This window comes from Caretta caretta, chromosome 6 (genome assembly GCF_965140235.1).
Source record: "Caretta caretta isolate rCarCar2 chromosome 6, rCarCar1.hap1, whole genome shotgun sequence".
NCBI classification, from domain to species: domain Eukaryota; kingdom Metazoa; phylum Chordata; order Testudines; family Cheloniidae; genus Caretta; species Caretta caretta.
Genome location: NC_134211.1, coordinates 68,278,412 through 68,297,258, shown reverse-complemented (window position 1 = coordinate 68,297,258; position 18,847 = coordinate 68,278,412). Strand labels below are relative to the sequence as shown.

Below are 18,847 nucleotides of genomic sequence, written 5' to 3'. Positions count from 1 at the left end.
AGAGCAGACTGCTGCTATCCAACCTGCCGCGGTCTCCGAAGGCTGGTTTAAGTCCCAGCGCTCTACATCTGCAAGTATAGCCAAGCCCCAACTCACTAGTGCACATGGATCGTCTATAAGACCAGCCTCAAAGTAAATTCTACGTATTATTTTGATACATGCAATTTGTGCACGTGGATCTCAGATGGCCACATCCCTTACATATTTATTTAGTTGAGGAAAATTAAAGTACACTGTATGCAAATATATAGTTTTAATCAATTAGAACTTAATTACTTTTAATTAAATATTTTATTTTATTAAGCCACATTTCTCAGTAGAAGCAATAGAGATGCAAATTTTTACATTTTAACACAAAAAAATGGTTTTAAGCTACAAGTACCCAACTGCAAAAGCAGTTGGTATCTTTGTCTGTCAGCATTGAGACAATACAAAAACAGCTCAGATTTACTTAAGATTTCCACAACAACAAAAATCACCTTCAGCCTGAAGACAAATAAGCCAAATTTTATCCCACAAGGAACATTTTTGAGAAAGAGGCAAGCTAGATCTGCTCTTATAATGGAATGGCTATTTCAAACTTAACCACAGCTGGACTGCTATTGTTAACCAACTCTCTCTGTTTGCCTTTATATTCAGAACACTCCGGGGATAATCAGTTGTACAAATTACTAGGTTTAGTGATCTCAAAATAATTAGATGAGATTAAATGAATTCAGATTAAAGAGGGGCCAGAACTGTGGAGTATGGATCCAGAATTTACCCAAAGCTCAGATATTTTCTGAATCTGCCGCGTCTCCAATTCAGAACACTAATCTATATTTATGGTTTCTGGAGATAGGAAAAGCAGGTGAAGTAAGTACATTTTTTACCACCCACTAAAACATGTTTTCAAAGGAAAAAACTCTAAAGCTAAACAATGCAGAGCTCTGAAGAAAGCTCACACCCTTACTATCAACTGTCTGCACTTCTTGATGCCATACTGACAGGTACTGAATATGGAGCAAAACCCTCTTTCCCCTGAAGGATAGGGATTCTGGAGATTAGTTTACCAGCATTACATATTTATCAATGGAAAAGCATCACTGGCTTAATCCCATTGGTTCACACATTGCACAGGAACACAAGAGCTCAGTAAGAACATACAGACATGCTCATACACAAATATTTTAATGCTATTATTAAAGCTCCATTCATACACTTCACCCAGAAGTGAAGTCTAGCTGATACATACTATATTTGGAGAAGCTATGAAACATAGTTAAGTTATCAGCTGTGTTGGTCATTTGCAGATATCTTAGTCCTTTGGTGTTCCTGTCTGAAGCTTTCGTGTATTCAATGCCCTGCAACCAGTCAATATCCTAAATACAAGGCTGCATCTTATTTCCTTTTGGCATTCTTGAGTACCCTTCTTTTCATGCCCAAATCAAGGGCTTTTAAAATAGCGTCCTTGTTGTTCATAATATTGTAGCAGCTTAATTCCAGCAACCTATCAAATTCATTGGGTTGATATGTGAAGTTCATAGAATGATAAGGAGATTTTTCTCCTTCAACAGGAAAGTTGCCAAAGGATTTCTCATCTTCCGTCTCACGCTCAACTCCTGCAGACAGAAAATCAGCCAATAACAGTCTTCACAGATCCCCTTAACAAGATACTCCCATGTTTGTGCAGGAGCAGAAGGAGGTGCTACCATCATGGTTTATCATAAACCTACCCACAAGTTGATGTTCGATCGATCGATCGATAGATCAATCGATCGATCGTCGGCTCCATTGACTCTGCAGGTGGCTCTTTTGTCCTGCCACTGGGTGCAGGTAAGGTTCCTGACAAGGTGAAATAGGTGTGTTTGAAGCACTTTAACCAAGTGTGATTTTCAAGCCCTATACTTGGTTCCTATCTCACAGGCAGTGTGAATGATTTTAATTCATAACTTTTTCAGCTACAGAGGGGAACCCAGAGTCCCTTATCCCCAGTACTCTTCAGCTTTGCATTCAAACCTTTGGACAATACAATTCCATATGCCAATGTTGTTACTGTTCATAAAACCAAACACCTCAGGGCCCACAGTCATTATCCTAATACAAAATTTCAGCTTAAACAGACTACAACAGTTTAAAAATGAGGCCAAAGCTATGACAGAAGCTCCAACCCCAAGCAACCGAGACTCTCTGGTAATGGAGTAAAGAGGGCTACTGAAAACTGGACTAACAGTACACCTGAACAAATACACTCTATATAACAAAAACTACTTTGGAATATTTGAATACAGTAAAACAGTTTTAAACAGATGGTCTGTTCCACCAGCTAGAGTAGGGAACGCACAACCTTCATATTTGTGCATTTAATAATATAAATATTTAATCACTTTAAGTAGCATATGAATCATATTTTCTTGAGATATTGAAGATGGATATTTTGGTGGCCAATGTCCAATATATAGTTACTGCTCCCAATGATTCTTCTTGTGGGGCAGGTTTACACTACAAATTTGCAGCTGCGTTGCTGAAGCATGTCTGGGGAAGATGTTCTAAGCCGACAGGAGAGAGCTCTCCCACCTCTATAAGCTATGTCAGTGGGAGAAGCTCTTCCACCCACATAGCACAGTCCATATGGGGGTTAAGGTCGGTATAACTATATCACCCACGGGGGTGGATTTTTCACACCCCTCAGTGATGTAGTTATGCTGCAGTACATATGCAGTATGCAAGCCTCAGGTATGCAGGAAGTAAACCTTAGGTAAGTAAGCCTTAGGTTCTTAGCACCTTACAAGATTGAGCCCTAAGCAACTCCCGACTACGGGGCGAAAAATTCTCAGCACCTTGTATAATTGAACCTCTCCTACATACTTCCTTACCTGGTGCCTTGTATTTCTGGAATGTGTTGTTCACCAATGGAAAGTGAAGCACTATGGGAACTTTTGGATTCTGAGGATCCATGAACATATAACACTCCTTGGGCTTCTGCTTATCTGTCTCACTCACAACAATGTGTGGAAAGGGGATTTCCCGTTCTTCACAATACTTCTGAGCCTGATGCAGCACCTGAACTCAGAAGACAAAAGTAAAGTTATTTTCTTTACTGGATAAGATCTAAAAATCAGGTGGTGCCAGATATTCAAAAGTGCTCAGCTCCCATTTAGGCATCTAAATAAAGATGAGATTTTTCAAGTGCACAGCACTCCAAAGTTCCCATTCTGACCTCATGGCCAGATTTACAGAAGAGCTCAAAAGAGTATATGTCTACATAGGGCTCAACACAGTGGGACTTCAACCTCAGCCTCCAGGTACTATTGTAATATAAATGTTATCATCAATGATAACAATGTAGCTGTTTGATTTGGCTATTCCTATCTCTAACCACTAAAAAATAGCCCCCTCCCAAAGCCAGGGACAGAACCCAGGATTCCAGTCTCCAATATTCTATTGCTGTCTAGCCAACAGCTGGGCAACCCACTGGCAAAATGTGTGTCATGTCGCATCCCCCTGTACTGGCTGCTCCACACAGAGAAGAGCAATTATTCCTGTAACTCAAGTAAAGGCTTGTGCTGGGAATGTGAAAATCCAGAGTTCAAACTCTGCTTATGATCCATATGCCAGAGGATTTTTTTATGGCAAGCAATAGAATTAATTTTTTCCATTTTTCTTTTTTCTTTTTTTTTGGTTTATTTAAGTAACACAGTGAGAAAACATCCTTCAAACATGCTTTATATATATATCTATATATATAATCTAATAATATATTTAATCTGTATATTATTGTGTCCCACATTTTGGTCATTTGTCACACATTTTGATTGTTGGTGTCACACACTGGCAGTTTGAGGGATGAAAAATTTGCTTTGAAACTTCTCTTCCTTGTGTTTTTAAATCTATGTCACAGGCCCGGGCCCTCAGAGCCCAGAATGTGCAGGGTCGTGTAAAATTTCTAAATGTACATATGTTCATTTAACATGGCATTTTAAGTATAGAAAAAAATGGTTCATTTCATATGGAAATGGTTATTTTTAGACTGATATTTGTCCATCAGGAACTGGACTGAGATAATCAATTTATTTCAGATAAATCACCAAACAGCCAACAGTTGGAAATCTACTGAATTGATCTTGGATTCAAACCAATTATCTACAGATTCATAGATTTTAAAGCCAGAGGGATAAATATGATAATCTAATCTGGTCTCCTGCATAACAGGCCACAAAATTTCACCCAGTAATTTCTGCAGCAAGCCCCAAAACTTGACAAAAGGTTGTATAATGCATTATACCCAGTAATAATTCTCTCAGTCATTGAGATATGTCTAAATAGGGCATTTGACCATTCTGATTTCATCCATTATGTCCTAGGCAGTAGACACATGTCTTTGCCTAATTCTGCTCCGTTTTGTCTCTCACCTCAAATGGAGCTTCCCAAGAGTAGTTGAATGAAAAGATGACATCTACATCTCTCTCTGGCTGAAGCACCAAAGGAAATGGAGAATTGATAGAAAAAACCCCATCTACCAAGTACAGATTGTGTTCCATTGGAGTTAGCTGGTTGGGAAAGGCATCCTGGTGAGTGCCTGAAAGACCCCAAAAATCATACTGGTCACTGAAGTACACAAAACACGTCAGTCTAATTTCAGAGAAAAGGTGAAAACCATGTGAGACCCTAAGGAGAAATGTTTAAATACCCTGGAATTACATTAACTGTACTCCCACACCCCAACACCCACCCACCACCAAATCAAACTAAGTTGCCTCCACCCTGGACACTCAGCAAAACAAGACAAATAAAAAAAGACCTATATCTGAGCACCACAGAAAAGCTTATAAGCAAACACCACCACAGGAACCAAACATCTCACGTGCATTAACTATTCTATCATCACAACACCCCTTTAAGGTACGAAAGAGAGATTAAGTGACTTGCCCATAGAGCGTCAGTAGCAGAGCTCAAAACAGAACCCAGATCTCTTTATTCCTGATCCAGTGCCGTAAGCACAAGCCCATCCTTCCTACTGGGAGAGATAACTTTCCTATATGGCAATTTCCAATACAGTCAAAAGGGATTTGGGATGGTTTTGCTCTGAAGTATATAAGCCCAAGTCTGCTGTCATATACACAAGTACAACCCTGTCATTGTGGTTGCCTGTTTGTAAAGGAAGATTGCATTTGGCCAACAGCGTTTCCATTGGTGGTGTTGGTGATTTTACTCATGGAGATCTGGTTACACAAACCCCAGTGGCAGCAGACAAAATATGTTTTTAACTTGTTTTAGAAAACAACTACATTTTGAGCAGCCTTCTATACTGCCAACTGAATGGTTTGCTCCGAGCAGCATCTTGCCCATTTTATAAGCTTTACAGCAGTATGTACTTGGATAACACATACTTGCATTGTCACTGACTCGTCATCTTTCTCTTCTTAACTGTCCCCAATTCCTCTGACACACAGCCTGGTTTCTCTCACACAGAATCTTGTTACCCACCTTTCCAGGCCACAAACTCCTTGGCATTGACGTAGTCCCTGTGAAGGTACAGTCCACGCATGAAGTTAATGTTTTCCCCAGCAGAGAAGCGGGACTTAAATACATCTTGAAATAAATGTGAGAAGGCTCCACCTGGCATGACCATTCGCTTTTCTAATTGTGAGGGGTCCAGAGGCTGGCGTCCTTGAGCCTCATCTGCAGAAAGAAACAAACAAATCAGAATTCAGATCTCTGTATCCAAGCTCAAATTTCACAATTCCCTGACCATTTTACCCCGAGTTCAAGATGCCAGCCATTTTATACTGACATTTCCCCTTACAACAGCTGGGATTTTAAACACAACTGCTACTGTCTTCAGCAGGGCTCATGTAGCTAACACCTTAAGCAATATTTTTAAAAAATGACTGGTATTATTAAGCCTCCACCGACAATCAGAGGTGAAAGTAAGTCGGTATGGTCCAGTACGGCATACAGGCAAGAGCCAGTGCGCTGTACCAGACCAGCTTTCCTAGGCGGTGATTTAAAGGGTCTGGGGCTCCTGGCAGCAGCTGGAGCAGGGGCTTTAAATTGCCACCAGAGCCCTGCTGCCAGAGCCCCCAGGTAGCAGAGGCGGCCGATAGTGGCAGCTGGGAGCCCCAGGCCCTTTAAATCACCATCGGAGACCCTGGCCACCGCTGCTACCCCAGGGGCTTCAGCGATTTAAAGCCGTTACGGTCCAGTATAGCATACTGGTAAGAGTTAGTGCGCCGGACTGGACCAGCTTCCCCCGGAGATGATTTAAAGGGCCTGGGGCTACCTCAGCAGAGCCGCAGGCCCTTTAAATCGCTGCCCAAACCCCGCTGCCAGGGGTAGCAGCAGCAGCCGGGAGCCACCAGGACTCCTTCAGCAATTTAAAGGGCCTGGGGCTCCGCTGCGGGTAGTGGTGGCTGGGAGCACCTGGCCCTTTAAATCACCACCAGAGCCCTTAGCCGCCACTGCTACCCCAGAGCTCTGGCAGTGGGGCTCGGGCAGTGATTTAAAGGGCCCCCGAGCCCTCGGGCTCCCAGTCGCCTCTGCAGGTGGTAGCTCCCGCAGTGATTTAAAGGGCCCAGGGCTCCCAGCCACCACTACCACATCTGGAGCACTGGGCCCTTTAAATCTGGGGCTCTAAAGGCCACGCCTCTTCCGGTTGAGGCCCTGCCCCTTCCGGTCAAAGCCACGCCCCCTGCTCAGGACTCAAGCGTATCAGTAAGTCCTTTAAGTTACTTTCACCCCTGCCTACAATAGAATGTTGAGAAAACAAGACACAATTGGCTCCAACCTTTATACTAGAGTTAAAATCTCTAGTATAAGTGGGGCCCACCCATGTCCCCACTTTGAACACTGCATGGTTTTCATCTGGCGAAGGGGACATAGATAAGTACTTATCTAAACTACAAACATCAGACATATTGCAAGTGCTGCAGGGGACAATTGTGATATTGCCAAATCCTCTGACTCCATAATAGTTGTAGTGTAAATATGTCCAGAATCTGATGCTGTTGTGAAGTTTCAGAAAGTTGTGGTGCTGCCCATTTTCTCTTTTTCTTCATTATACTGGTAAGGAGAACTTATATTATCTCTTGTATTAGAAACTGTATTATCCTTTATCATCTCCACTGTCAATCCCACTCATAATGTTCCTATAATCTAAACTAAATGGGCTACCAGTAGACAGTGCTGTTAAGGCCCTCCTAAATTATCTTCTTTTATGTTGTGAGAAGAGGTTACTTCCTTGAATGGAGGAGTTATTTTCAAGGCCCTTTCATACGACTAAGGAAAGCCCAATCTCTGTCTATTGTTTACCTATAGCTTTGATGGCATCTTTCAGAGATTCTAGAAAGCCAACTTTTGAAGAAATCACTTCTTCCCAGATTTCATCTAGATTGGCAGCAAAGGCACTGGCCCATATTCCTGAAAAGGAACAAGGAAAGTATTAATTTAGGTTCCCTAGACGTCTCAGGCACTGAACAGCATGACCAATTTCAATTTCACCATATCAGATATGCATCATATGCAGGACAAAATTGGGATAGGACAGATTATCTTTAATAAAAGTTTTGTTCAGTTAAGAACACAGAGTGTGGTTAAATGCCTAACAGTCTCCAGGGGCAACATCTTATGCAACTGTACAGCTGTTGATATAAGTCACTAACAATTAAATATCTGATTATTCTTAACCCTCTCATCAATGTGCATCAAATTACAGTTGCTATAAAGCACAATAGGAGTGTTTCTAGCAGCATCAGATCTTACCCTGCAGAAAACAAATTCTGGGCTCCAGACACTTCCCAAGCAGCAGCCCATTGAAGAATTCACTGCCAAAGTCTTCTATGCAGATAAAGGCTCCATACTTGTGGCTACCAAACTCATAGGGTGTGAACTCACACCACTCTGTGAAAGGGTTAACCGAGATAATTATCTCACAAATACACTTGGATAAACATATTCATCCCCTCCTCATTCCCATGAGAATGGCTAAGAGAGAATAATTCAGTTTCTTAATCCATACCAATAATGCCTATGCTGGTAAAGGTTAACCCTCCCAGATAACAATGCTTTAATGCCCTGAGGGGAGATTCTCCCACATACATCTTACTTATGGCATGACAGCAATATGATTGACAGGAGATTTATTTAACAGATTCATGGGAATTCACTATTAAGACTTTTCACCAGCATCACAAGTTGATATTTTTTAATGGCGGCAAAAGGGATGAAGAATGAATTTAAAGAAGTATTATCCTGCTACTAACAGAAATAATTAAGTAATGGGATTTTCAAATCAGCCAAACAAAATGTCAATCCATCATATCATCATTCAAAAGTGTGTTGGAGACAAAAACCAAACAAACATCAAATAAAGATGTGCACATGCCCACGGAGAGATACATCCAAAAACAAACCAATATCTTAGCATTATAATTAGGATTGCCAAGTACAATTCAAGAGAAGATGTGCGATTGAACACATCATTACAAATATTGAAAAGGCATGAAAAGTTAGGTATACATAATGGGTGAAACCCTAACCCCAGTGGAGTCAATGGCAAATCTCCCATTGAGAGTTTAATGGGAACAGGATTTCACCCAGTAAATTCACAGTAGCAAGGATATGAAGGAGAATTTATGTTGCTACCCACAATCATTACTATGCTGCAACAAGATTTGAGACTGGGAACAAGGACATAAATAATTAAAACTGGGGGGAAAATGCTATTTACAGATTTTAGAGGGGGGAAAAACCCACTTTATTTTATACCTGTAAATTCATGGCTACCGACATTGGGCTTCACATTGACAGCTGCATAGATGGGGAAGGGGTTCTGTCCCCACCTGACTGCTGACTGCTGGTCAGACAGCTTCGATGGATCCTGCTGGATATGGCAAGGAAAAGTCATATCACTTTGGTGTTCAGTTTTGCCTTTAAATAGAAGGTTCCTCTTGCCCTCGCAATGCCATGTGACAGATGTGACCAATCACACAGCATGAATAGTGAACTCAGAGGAAATTCTCAAGCAAATTCTTTTTAGTTTTTCATGGGCTTTTTTAAAACCTCATGGAGTAATTTGTCGAACTCATGACATGATCTCATCTTTCAATATTTCCACAATCCCGAAATTGAAATAATATGAGAAAAAACTAAATCTCACAGTGTTTAGTCCTCATAAATGGCTCCTTTAGGCATCAGGAGAGAGAGAGAATGAAAAACATAAAAGCAAATACAAAGTACTAGACGCACATACCTACTGAGGAAAATACTGTGGGCCAGGGATTCTGGAGTTCTAATCCTATCTGTCCCTTATTCATCATGTGGCCTTAGACAAGTAATATAACCAATCTGTGTCAGAGCTACGCCATCCGCAAAAAGAGGCAATGCTTATCTATCTCAGAGGTGTTATGAAGATGAGTCAGCTAATGGTTGTAGAGCATTTTGAAAATACAAAATGCTATGTATTTATGATCATCATAGGATAATTACTATAATATTAGCATGGAATAGGTTTATGATTAACATAGGATAATCACGTGGGGCTTTAATCAGTGTTGGATATTATTTAAAGTTTTCATTTCTCCTGTAAAATTCTGTTTATGTCTAGGAGAAGTTTAAAAAGTGTCCCACAAGTCTGAAGAAATAAGTTGCCGGAGGCTTCAAACAGGTTTGTTAAACTCCTATTCTGAAGACAAACCATTCACATCCAGGACTCTCATTACCTTCTGTTGTAAGAAATATTCTATGATAAGGCCCCACAAATCCGTGAGTGTGACCTTCCGTCCTTCTTTCTCCAACAAGATCAGCTGCTGGAAATAATACACCAGTCGTTCAGCAGAAAACGCCCCCACTTTGCTGCTGGTCACGAGTTTCCGAGCAACGCTAATTGCATCCTTGAGGTCTTTGTGGGACCAGTGAGGGTCTTTGTAGAGTTTAGACAAACACCTAGTAAAATGTCCACCAAGGTTTTCAGTCAACAACAAATTATTACACAATATGCCAAATGTCTGGAGAAAGATGACTGCCCTCCCCACATTGTGATTTGAACAGAACTGAAAGTAACATCTCTGTTTTTATTTAAGAACATATTAAATGTATAGTCTATAGCACACCTTGGAATCTTTCCTATTAAACCATTTTATGATAGGTCACAGCTTGGGCCTCAAAACTGCATTCTCTTAAAGTCTTAATATCATATCTCTGTGCACACCCGCAGACTTTCAGTAACAACCTAATTAATTATTAGTATGAAGAAACTTTCCTAAAGCATCGATTACCATGGTCATCTAATGTCTTGGGTTTCCTGTGTGCCCTCTTTTCTTTACCTCAGTATCTCAGACTACTTTAGGCAGAAACATACCCCCTTTACAGCACCTTCCCTCTAACTTAATTCACATTATTTTTAATTAATACCTAGCCATACTTTACATACCTTTCTACAAACCGATATATTTTAATGCTACATGGGCTTGTCCCTTGATTTTTCTGCTACAAACCTGATATCACTAAAACCTCGTTTCTTAGAAAGATGACTTTCAGTGGCAAAGGGATTAGGGCCCCAGAGAGATGGATCTGGCTCAATGAAACTGCAAGTAGTTTGAAACCTTTTGATAAGAATTATGTTAATGAAAATATTGTATGGATTGAAGAAAAATGCTCACTTTAAAAAAAGGCAGGGCAAAGATATTATAACTTACTTTCCTGCTTCTCCTTTTTGTCACTGATTTGGGGGAAGGAGGGAGGCTACTCAGATCCCATCTCTCCCTGTGATCTACTGTCACAATGGAGATCATAAGGGGTGCTTAAGCTGGAGCTCCCTCAATATGAACAACAAGGGGCTTCTGATAGAGCATCCCCTGTGTGGGGCCCTTGATTCTGGAATTTGTCCCCACATGATCTACCAGAGCCCAGATTTCTTAACCTACTGGGCATGCTGCAAAGCTCACCTTTTTCCTCCCTTAGTTAAGGTGGTTGAGAGGGGGTGGACCAAGGTGGGTTTATTTATGGGCAGTCCTCTGGTTATATTTATTCTGTAATTTTTAATTTATGGGAGAGGCACCCAGAACTTGAATGGGCATCTATAGACAAACTTCAGAAATTTGAAGGATAATTAAATAAGGTATCAGGTGAACAACAGAGACTATGGAAATATATGAGCTTATCACTGAATCATCCATGTTGGTAAAAGTAAACTGTGTCAATAGAGTATCATTCCCCAGACTATCCTGACTTGAGTTCTCAGGTCGAAGGACTATGGGGAAAAAGTTCCAGTTACATACCAGGTAGATCCTGAGACTCCAGACATATACATCAGGATATCCAAGAGACCAAGCTGCTGGAGTCCTGATAGATTGCCATAGAAAGCAGTCATGGCTCTCATCCCACCTCCTGATCCCACTACTGCCACTACAGGGATCTACCAGAATAGAAGAATGAAAGGCTATGAAAAACATATGCAATTGAATATACTACATTGCATGCATATGTATTAAATTACACACACACACGGTCATTTGGTTTTAGGTTTCATTTCATGGATTTTCTCATTATAAACAAAAATAAAATATGGGAGGTAGTTAGACAGATAAGTATTCCTATGAAAGGGCTCTGTTGACATTAAAAATCTGAGCCCATTATGTCCAAATCTTCTGCTGATTTAGCCTCTGAAATTTGATCTGGGAGTATGAGCAGCCATTTTGGACAGAAAACAGGGACTATTAGCAGCTCAGATAGCTTTCTCCTGTTTTTTTCTGGGTTGTTTGTCCCTGTTCTGCTACTGTAAATCCAAGCAGTGACTGTGTCTTGCATTCTGAACTGCTTTTTCAAAATCTGTGTGCTTACAATCTATTTTCCATTAAGCTGAGGTTCACTGACAGCACAGTTATCTCCCCCTAAAACTAGTCACAAAGGACAGAGTTCTCTAAAAAGGGAATTTCATACCTCATCTTTCTTGGGCTCCTCTGGCAAACCAAGTGTCTTCTTTAGGGCATCAGAAACTATTTTCTTCCTCATGTCCAAAAATTCTCTCTCTCCTTTACAGAGGTCAAAACTGATGCGCACATCAAGATCCTGAGAGCTACTCCCACAAGCAATAGGAGAGTGAGGGAGAACAAGAATGGCAAAAGAGAGAGATGAACTTTCAGAAAGCCCTTATTACTTGAGACCACCTCTCTGATTTTGTACCCTGCCTCACCAGTTAAGACCAGCTGAGAAAAAATTAAATGCATTTATTTTTCCTTGGTTTTCATTCATACCTGTGTTGCATTCTTGTTTATGTTTTACTAGTATCTGCTTTTAAAGAACCAAGCTGTCCAAGTGATAAGAGCCATAAAAAAAAAGCAGTTTGTCCCATCTCTGGAACAGTTTTCTCACTTCAGCATTCCAAACCAAACTTCACCCTTCCTTCAAGACCATCTGAAAGGCCTCACATCATGAGGATAGCCTCACAAAAATGAAACTTCCAACCTTGCTCTCTTCCATCAGATAATAAAACATTAAAAACAAAATACAATATTTAAAAAATTGTACCTGACAAGTCTGTTCAATCACCTATACCATTTCTCAGATGATACATGAGGATAAAAACTTTTATACAGCCAAAAAAGCAGAATATACACTCTTTAGATAAATGTATTACAAATCAGGGAACAGATAGAAGCAAGGCATCAGCAAAACAACTAAAGTTAGTTCTGATGTTCTTCCACTTACAAGATTATGCAGTCACTTCATTTTTAAGCTGTATCCCTTCCACAGCCCTGCTTTGCATTTTGCCTTTTTACACCATAAGCTCTTTGAAACAGGGCTGACTCTTTTCATATTTGCTGAATGCTCATGGATCTCAATAGAGGTATTAATAGGTCTAAAAGAATTGTAACAACCTCTCTGAAAAAGGCAGATGTAAACTCTGGTTAGAGGAAAGTCAAACGTTCAACAGGTATATTAAATGTGTCTTAATGACATGATGTGTGGTTTATACTATCTTCAGACCATGCCTAAAACAGGAATCAGCTCTACATTGAAAAAATATAACCTACCAACGACGATACACGCATTGTACTGTTTGGAGCTGAGTGCCAGCTCTCCTGCCCATGAGCCCATACATGCGTTAGTTTGTGGACAAATCCGCATATTATCATTTGAAGCAACTTTTTCAGATTTGACTTCCGTAAGCAACTCTTCAGCACTCAGCCCCAAGTTGGTTATAACTTCAGTTCTTTTTCTGAGCCCACAGATAAAATACGTTTCAAATACAAGGAAAACTGATTCTACAGTAAAGTTACAGTGAACTGATACAACACAAGAAAAAACCCCTTAACACTAGGAACCTTTTTTCACTTGAGACAGTCAGGTAAAATGAACTGTAAGTGTGACTGAGACAGGTAAAACAGTTACCAAGATAGTTTATAAATGAGAACAGTATTTGCTTATCATATGTTCTTTTAGGAATTTCTGGGTATCTGACGCACCTCTCTTCAACCTTCACAGTCAGATCCACACCTTGCCCCTGGAAAAGAAGGAACAATCCTGAACCAAAAAGGAAAGTTTTACAGACAGTCTCACCTGTGAAGCATAAAGAATTCCCACAGCTTATCATAAAAATATTAAACAAAATCTATCCAGAAGTAAAGCCAACTCGAAGACAGGCCATGTTATGTTTTCACCATACACAAAGAACAAATGTATGCTTTAGTCAGAGTGACCTTTATTTCAGAGTGGTAGCTGTGTTAGTCTGTATCAGCAAAAACAATGAGGAGTCCTTGTGGCACCTTAGAGACTAACAAATTTATTTGGGCATAAGCTTTCGTGGGCTAAAACCCACTTCATCAGATGCATGGAGTGAAAAATACAGTACGCAGTATAAATATTACAGCACATGAAAAGATGGGTGTTGCCTTACCAAGTGGGGGGGTCAGTGTTAATGAGGCCAATTCAATTAAGGTGGAAGTGGCCTATTCTCAACAGTTGACAAGAAAGTGAATATCAAGAGAGGGAAAATTACTTTTCTAGTGCTAACGAGGCCAATGCAATCAAGGTGGACGTCGCCCATGTCCAACAGTTGACAAGAAGGTAAGAGTATCAGCAGAGGGAAAATTATTTTTTGTAGTGACCAATCCACTCCCAGTCTTTATTCAGGCCTAATTTGATGGTGTCCAGTTTGCGAATTAATTTCAGTTCTGCAGTTTCTCGTTGAAGTCTGGTTTTGAAGTTTTTTTGCTGAAGAATTTCCACTTTTAAGTCTGTTATTGAGTGCCCAGGGAGATTGAAGTGCTCTCCTACTGGTTTTTGAATGTTACAATTCTTGATGTCTGATTTGTTTCCATCTACTCTTTTGCATAGAGACTGTCCGGTTTGGCCAATGTACATGGCAGAGGGGCATTGCTGGCACATGATGGCATATATCACATTGGTAGATGTGCAGGTGAAATAAGCCCCTGATAGTGTGGCTGATGTGGTTAGGTCCTTATTGTAGATTAAGAAAACATGAAAAGCTAGCAATAAAGTCACCATAAAGGAACACAGCGGTTCCTTGTATATAATGTATAGAATATGTGGGACACTATGATATTGTTGATACCAATATTCTAAAATTGCAAGGAATCTGACCAGATGCGTCCTGTGAGGTATCTGCCAAAATGTTACCATTTGCCAAGTATGATAATTTTGTTTATATGTTTGTATCACCTGTTATTATGTGTTATAGATATGTAGGGTATATCTGTATTTCCAAACTTGTGCTTTGTTTTTGGGCGACACCCCCAGACAGATTGGCATCAGCACTACTTAGCTGTTCGATGGCCCATCAAGGGTCATCAGTTGTACAATGAATCCACTGAAAGGAGCCAGGGAATACACCCTGTGAGTCAGCAGGACTTCTAGGGGCATACCTATGGACAGAGGCTTTAAGGCTTTTCCGTGCCCATGGGCTGTGAAGACACAAAGTACAAGCCACATGGCAAAAGGAATATAAAGGGCAGCTGCATAGTCTGCTTTTTGTCTTCAATCCTCCTTCTTACCTCTGGAGTAACTTTTCCACAAACTGAAGCTCTGAACAAAGGACTGAATGACCCATCCAAGCTGTGGATGTGTTCCAGCGGGATTTTCAAGCCAGAAAACTCACCAATACTGCTAAGAACTTGATATCTGGACTTTAAAGTCTCTGGGTGTATCTAAGTGCTTTATCTTTTAACAAGTCTCTTCTTGTACTTTCCTTTTTCTTTAAAATAAACCTTTAGTTTTAGACACTAAAGGATTGGCTGGCAGGCAGTGCAGTATTTTGGGTAAGATACAACCTAATATTGACCTGGCAATGTGGCTGGCCCTTTGGGGTTTGTATAGTCAGCATAGGCACTAACTCTGTGGATGCTCCGGGGCTGGAGCACCCACGGAGAAAAATTGGTGGGTGCTCTGCACCCACTGGCAGCCAAGCTCCCCGCCCCGCCCCAACTCACCTCACCTCCACCTCCTCCCCTGAGCATGCTGCATCCCCGCTTCTCCTCGCAGCACTTGCTGCCGTGAAACAGCTGTTTCGTGGCGTAACAAGCTCCAGGAGGGAGGGAGGGAGGGAGAAGCAGGAACAAGGCACACTCAGGGGAGGAGGCCGGGAAGAGGCGGGGCCAGGGCGGGGATTTGAGAAAGGAGTCCAATGGGGAAGGGGGAGGTGGAGTTGGGGCGGGGACTTTGGGAAAGGGGTTAGAATGGGGGCAGGGCAGGAGCAGAGTTGGTAACTGGAATGCTGGTTAAGGCAATAAATACATGGATTTTGACAAATTTTAACAAAAAGAGCTAATTTAGTTCATTCACATAATCCCATCTTCAGCATGTGAGTCAACATGGCAAAAGGTTTTGAACATGAAAGTTTATATAACAGAGGTTTTCGGACATCACAGCTCATGTGACAGAAGATGCTGGAGGCTCCTCCTAACAGTTCACTGAAGATGACAACACTGTGTGATGAGAAAAACCATCAATGTAACCATAGAGATTATAAGCACAAAAATATAGTCAGTATATATCTTGTGACAGATCCAATAAACCCATGTGTTTGACCTTGCACACCATCTTTGGGTAAAGCTCAATCTCTTCAGATGTGGAGTGTTAAAATATGCTGCTAATGACTCTAAATGGGGCCTTTGTGACCCCCCACTTTGCCACTACAGCCAGTGAGAAGATATAGGCAACAAAGCTGCAGGGTACACCCATCAGCAAGGGCTGCCTGGTTCCTGCATGGACTTGTACAATGCCCTTCCCTCAGCTATTGAATGGTTAAGACATTTAGACTAATATGCTTGACTTGATTGCCTACGCAGATGCAGCACATTGCTCTTGCAGAGAGCCAAGGGCCCGGAGGAGGGAGTGAGTAAGAGAATGTAAACACGAGACAAGCCACAGCCAGATCGACAGAGGGAGGTTTAGTTGCTGAGCTACCAGATCTGTGCTCAACCAACACTAGCCTCTGTCTCCTCCTCTTAAGAGAGGAACAGGGCTAGGCAAGTGCAACACCAGATCTCTCTTCCAGAGTCCATGGGCATGCAAAATACTTCTTGTGATTGCTCATCTCAAGTCAACATGAACATCTCATTTCTTCCCATCTCCATAAAGAGGTCCTTGACCAGCAAGACCAGACAGAGAAAATGGTGAACTGAATAGGAAAAAAACAGGGTTCAATGAATTTATACATAGTTTTGCTCTGTTTTATTTGATGCTTTAAATTAACCCATGAATTGTAGATGAGATTTCACTCCTTCCTCCTATTTCCCACATTTCAGAGATGACCGCTCCAACTTTACTGTGAGGAAGCAATAACATGCGAGTGACTGCTCATTAGGAGAGACAGACAGTATATAAGGGGTTAGATACCATGGGCTTCCACAGTTGAATCCAGAACATTTACCAGAGCACGTCTGCTCTCTAGCAACCTGTCAGGCAGGCCAAAGTGGATCGGACTTCTGAGCCAAACCGCATTCCAAACCGAAGGTCAGGTAAGTGTGAGAGGACAGGAGTAATTAGTAAAGGGAAAATGAAAGGCACAAAGGGAGAGATAGTGGTAGGCTTATCCCTATCAGTCCCCTCATTCACTCCTACCCTTCACTTCCATTATAATATTGTCCCCCTCTGATTATCCCCTTTAAATTTCTTATTTGCTCTAACAACCAACTTTCTTCTTATGTCCCTTTATTCTCAACCAAAAACCTCTCCTCCCTCAACATTCCCCTTCCTCCATTCCCTATCTCTGACTCATGCATCCCTTTCTCTTTGCACATAGCACATAGCAGCTCCAGTCAGATCCAGGCATCACTATACTAGGGTGGTGTATAAACACATTGTAAAAAACAGTTTATACCCCCAAATTCTTCTGGCTTTAAAAAACCAACACTAACAGAACAGAAAGACAACATAGAACTTACATGCACAAAGCTTAACTTAGTCCACCATTTCCATGCCCCTAAAAAACCTGTGCATAGAAAGAGAGACTATTACCTTTCCTAGTGGAACGCTAATTTCAACTTCCTGTCCAAGAGGAAGTGTTGCAAGGGGGATTGCTCCCGTCCCTAAGCGTGCAGTGTGCATTTTCAGATCCTCACTCCATCCCTCCTAGGAATTAAAATGCTTGGTTTACATACAGAGAAATGTAACTATTTGTATACATTTATAGAAGCATCCTTCCATCACTCAAGGTGCTGTACACTTGTTATAAAAACATATCACTCAGCTGTGTGCTACTGACTAATACAAAACCATATGTTCACTGTTCAAATGAGTAAAAATGGCTGGTGGTTTTATTACCCAATAACAAAAACTTTATTATGTCTCAGTTCAGGTTGAGCCATGCAATTCAGGAAAAGATGTAACGATAAGATCTCCTTAAAAATCTCACTAACTTTGAAACGTTAAAAATTACAAGCTAAAGTTACATAAACAATTCTGACCTACCCAATTCACACCAGTGGACCATTATACAGAAACATTCCCAAAGACCAGCAACTACATAAACTTGTCCTTTGAACCCGGACGCATGGTAGTATATGAAGGCCCAATCCTATTTCCACTGAAATCAATGTCCTCTTTCCTTTGACTTTAATAGGAAATTGACTATGCCCTTTTTAACCTTTAATAAACCTATGTAGCTCATCAGCAGGTTGGAACCTTTAGATCCATTGCACAGACCTCTGCCACTTGAGGTAATGGAGTAATTGATAGCAGTAGTAGGTTGTCACCATTTCTACAGCCCAGAAGGGGACACTTTGCCGGTGGGTTTCACAGATATTTGCTGACAGCAGAGGAATGGTGAGACTCGGGAATCTTGGGTTGCATTCCAGGCTCTGGAGGGGAGTTTGCTCTAGTGGGCACAGACACTTCTAACCATTTCCCACCAAGGCTGACCCCTTCCGCCCTGTCTCCTCCAACCTGTCCCTGAACCAGTCCTGTTTCTTCCCCACCCCTGGCTCCTCACCCAAGTCTATTCTTCTCACCTAGCTAGTCCCAGTCTCCATACCCCAGGTTTCTCACTCCAGTACCAGTCTCCTTGCCCAGGAAGACCTAGTCTCAACCCTTCCAGACATTCCATCCCAGTCACCTCCCTCACTCCGAGTCCGAGTCTTCTTGCCCATCCATTCCCAGTTCCCCACCATCCTACCCCTGCCCCTTGTCTCCAGTCTCCTGGCCCAAGCAGTCCTAGTTTCCCCCTCCTCTTCCAATCTGGTGCTTGACACTCCCAAGCCTCCAGTCTCAGTCTTCCTCCCCAGGCTCCTTGTCCAATCTCAGCACCCACCCACCCTGGCTCCATGCACCAATCTCTTTGCCCAGACAGTCCCAGTTCTCCCCTATTCTGGCTCCTTTTCAGATCTGTTCTCGTCCAAATCTCCCCCCAACT

The 18,847-nt window shown here is 41.6% G+C and overlaps 1 protein-coding gene across 1 annotated transcript in view; it reads right to left on the bottom strand.

Moving 5' to 3' along the window:
* Window positions 1–1,287: 1,287 nt before the first annotated feature.
* The window catches only part of LOC125638794 (cytosolic phospholipase A2 zeta-like), a 42,469-nt gene continuing 24,909 nt past the window's right edge, over window positions 1,288–18,847 (bottom strand). The window contains exons 9-20 of the mRNA XM_048854930.2: window positions 17,455–17,568; window positions 13,443–13,480; window positions 11,917–12,052; window positions 11,256–11,392; window positions 9,699–9,921; window positions 8,746–8,860; window positions 7,741–7,878; window positions 7,291–7,398; window positions 5,467–5,661; window positions 4,392–4,558; window positions 2,856–3,042; window positions 1,288–1,601 (exon numbers count right to left, since the gene is read on the bottom strand). Of these exons, the coding sequence (XP_048710887.1) occupies window positions 1,381–1,601; window positions 2,856–3,042; window positions 4,392–4,558; window positions 5,467–5,661; window positions 7,291–7,398; window positions 7,741–7,878; window positions 8,746–8,860; window positions 9,699–9,921; window positions 11,256–11,392; window positions 11,917–12,052; window positions 13,443–13,480; window positions 17,455–17,568 (1,779 nt within the window). The 3' untranslated portion in view covers window positions 1,288–1,380. The remainder of the gene's footprint in view (window positions 1,602–2,855; window positions 3,043–4,391; window positions 4,559–5,466; window positions 5,662–7,290; window positions 7,399–7,740; window positions 7,879–8,745; window positions 8,861–9,698; window positions 9,922–11,255; window positions 11,393–11,916; window positions 12,053–13,442; window positions 13,481–17,454; window positions 17,569–18,847) is intronic.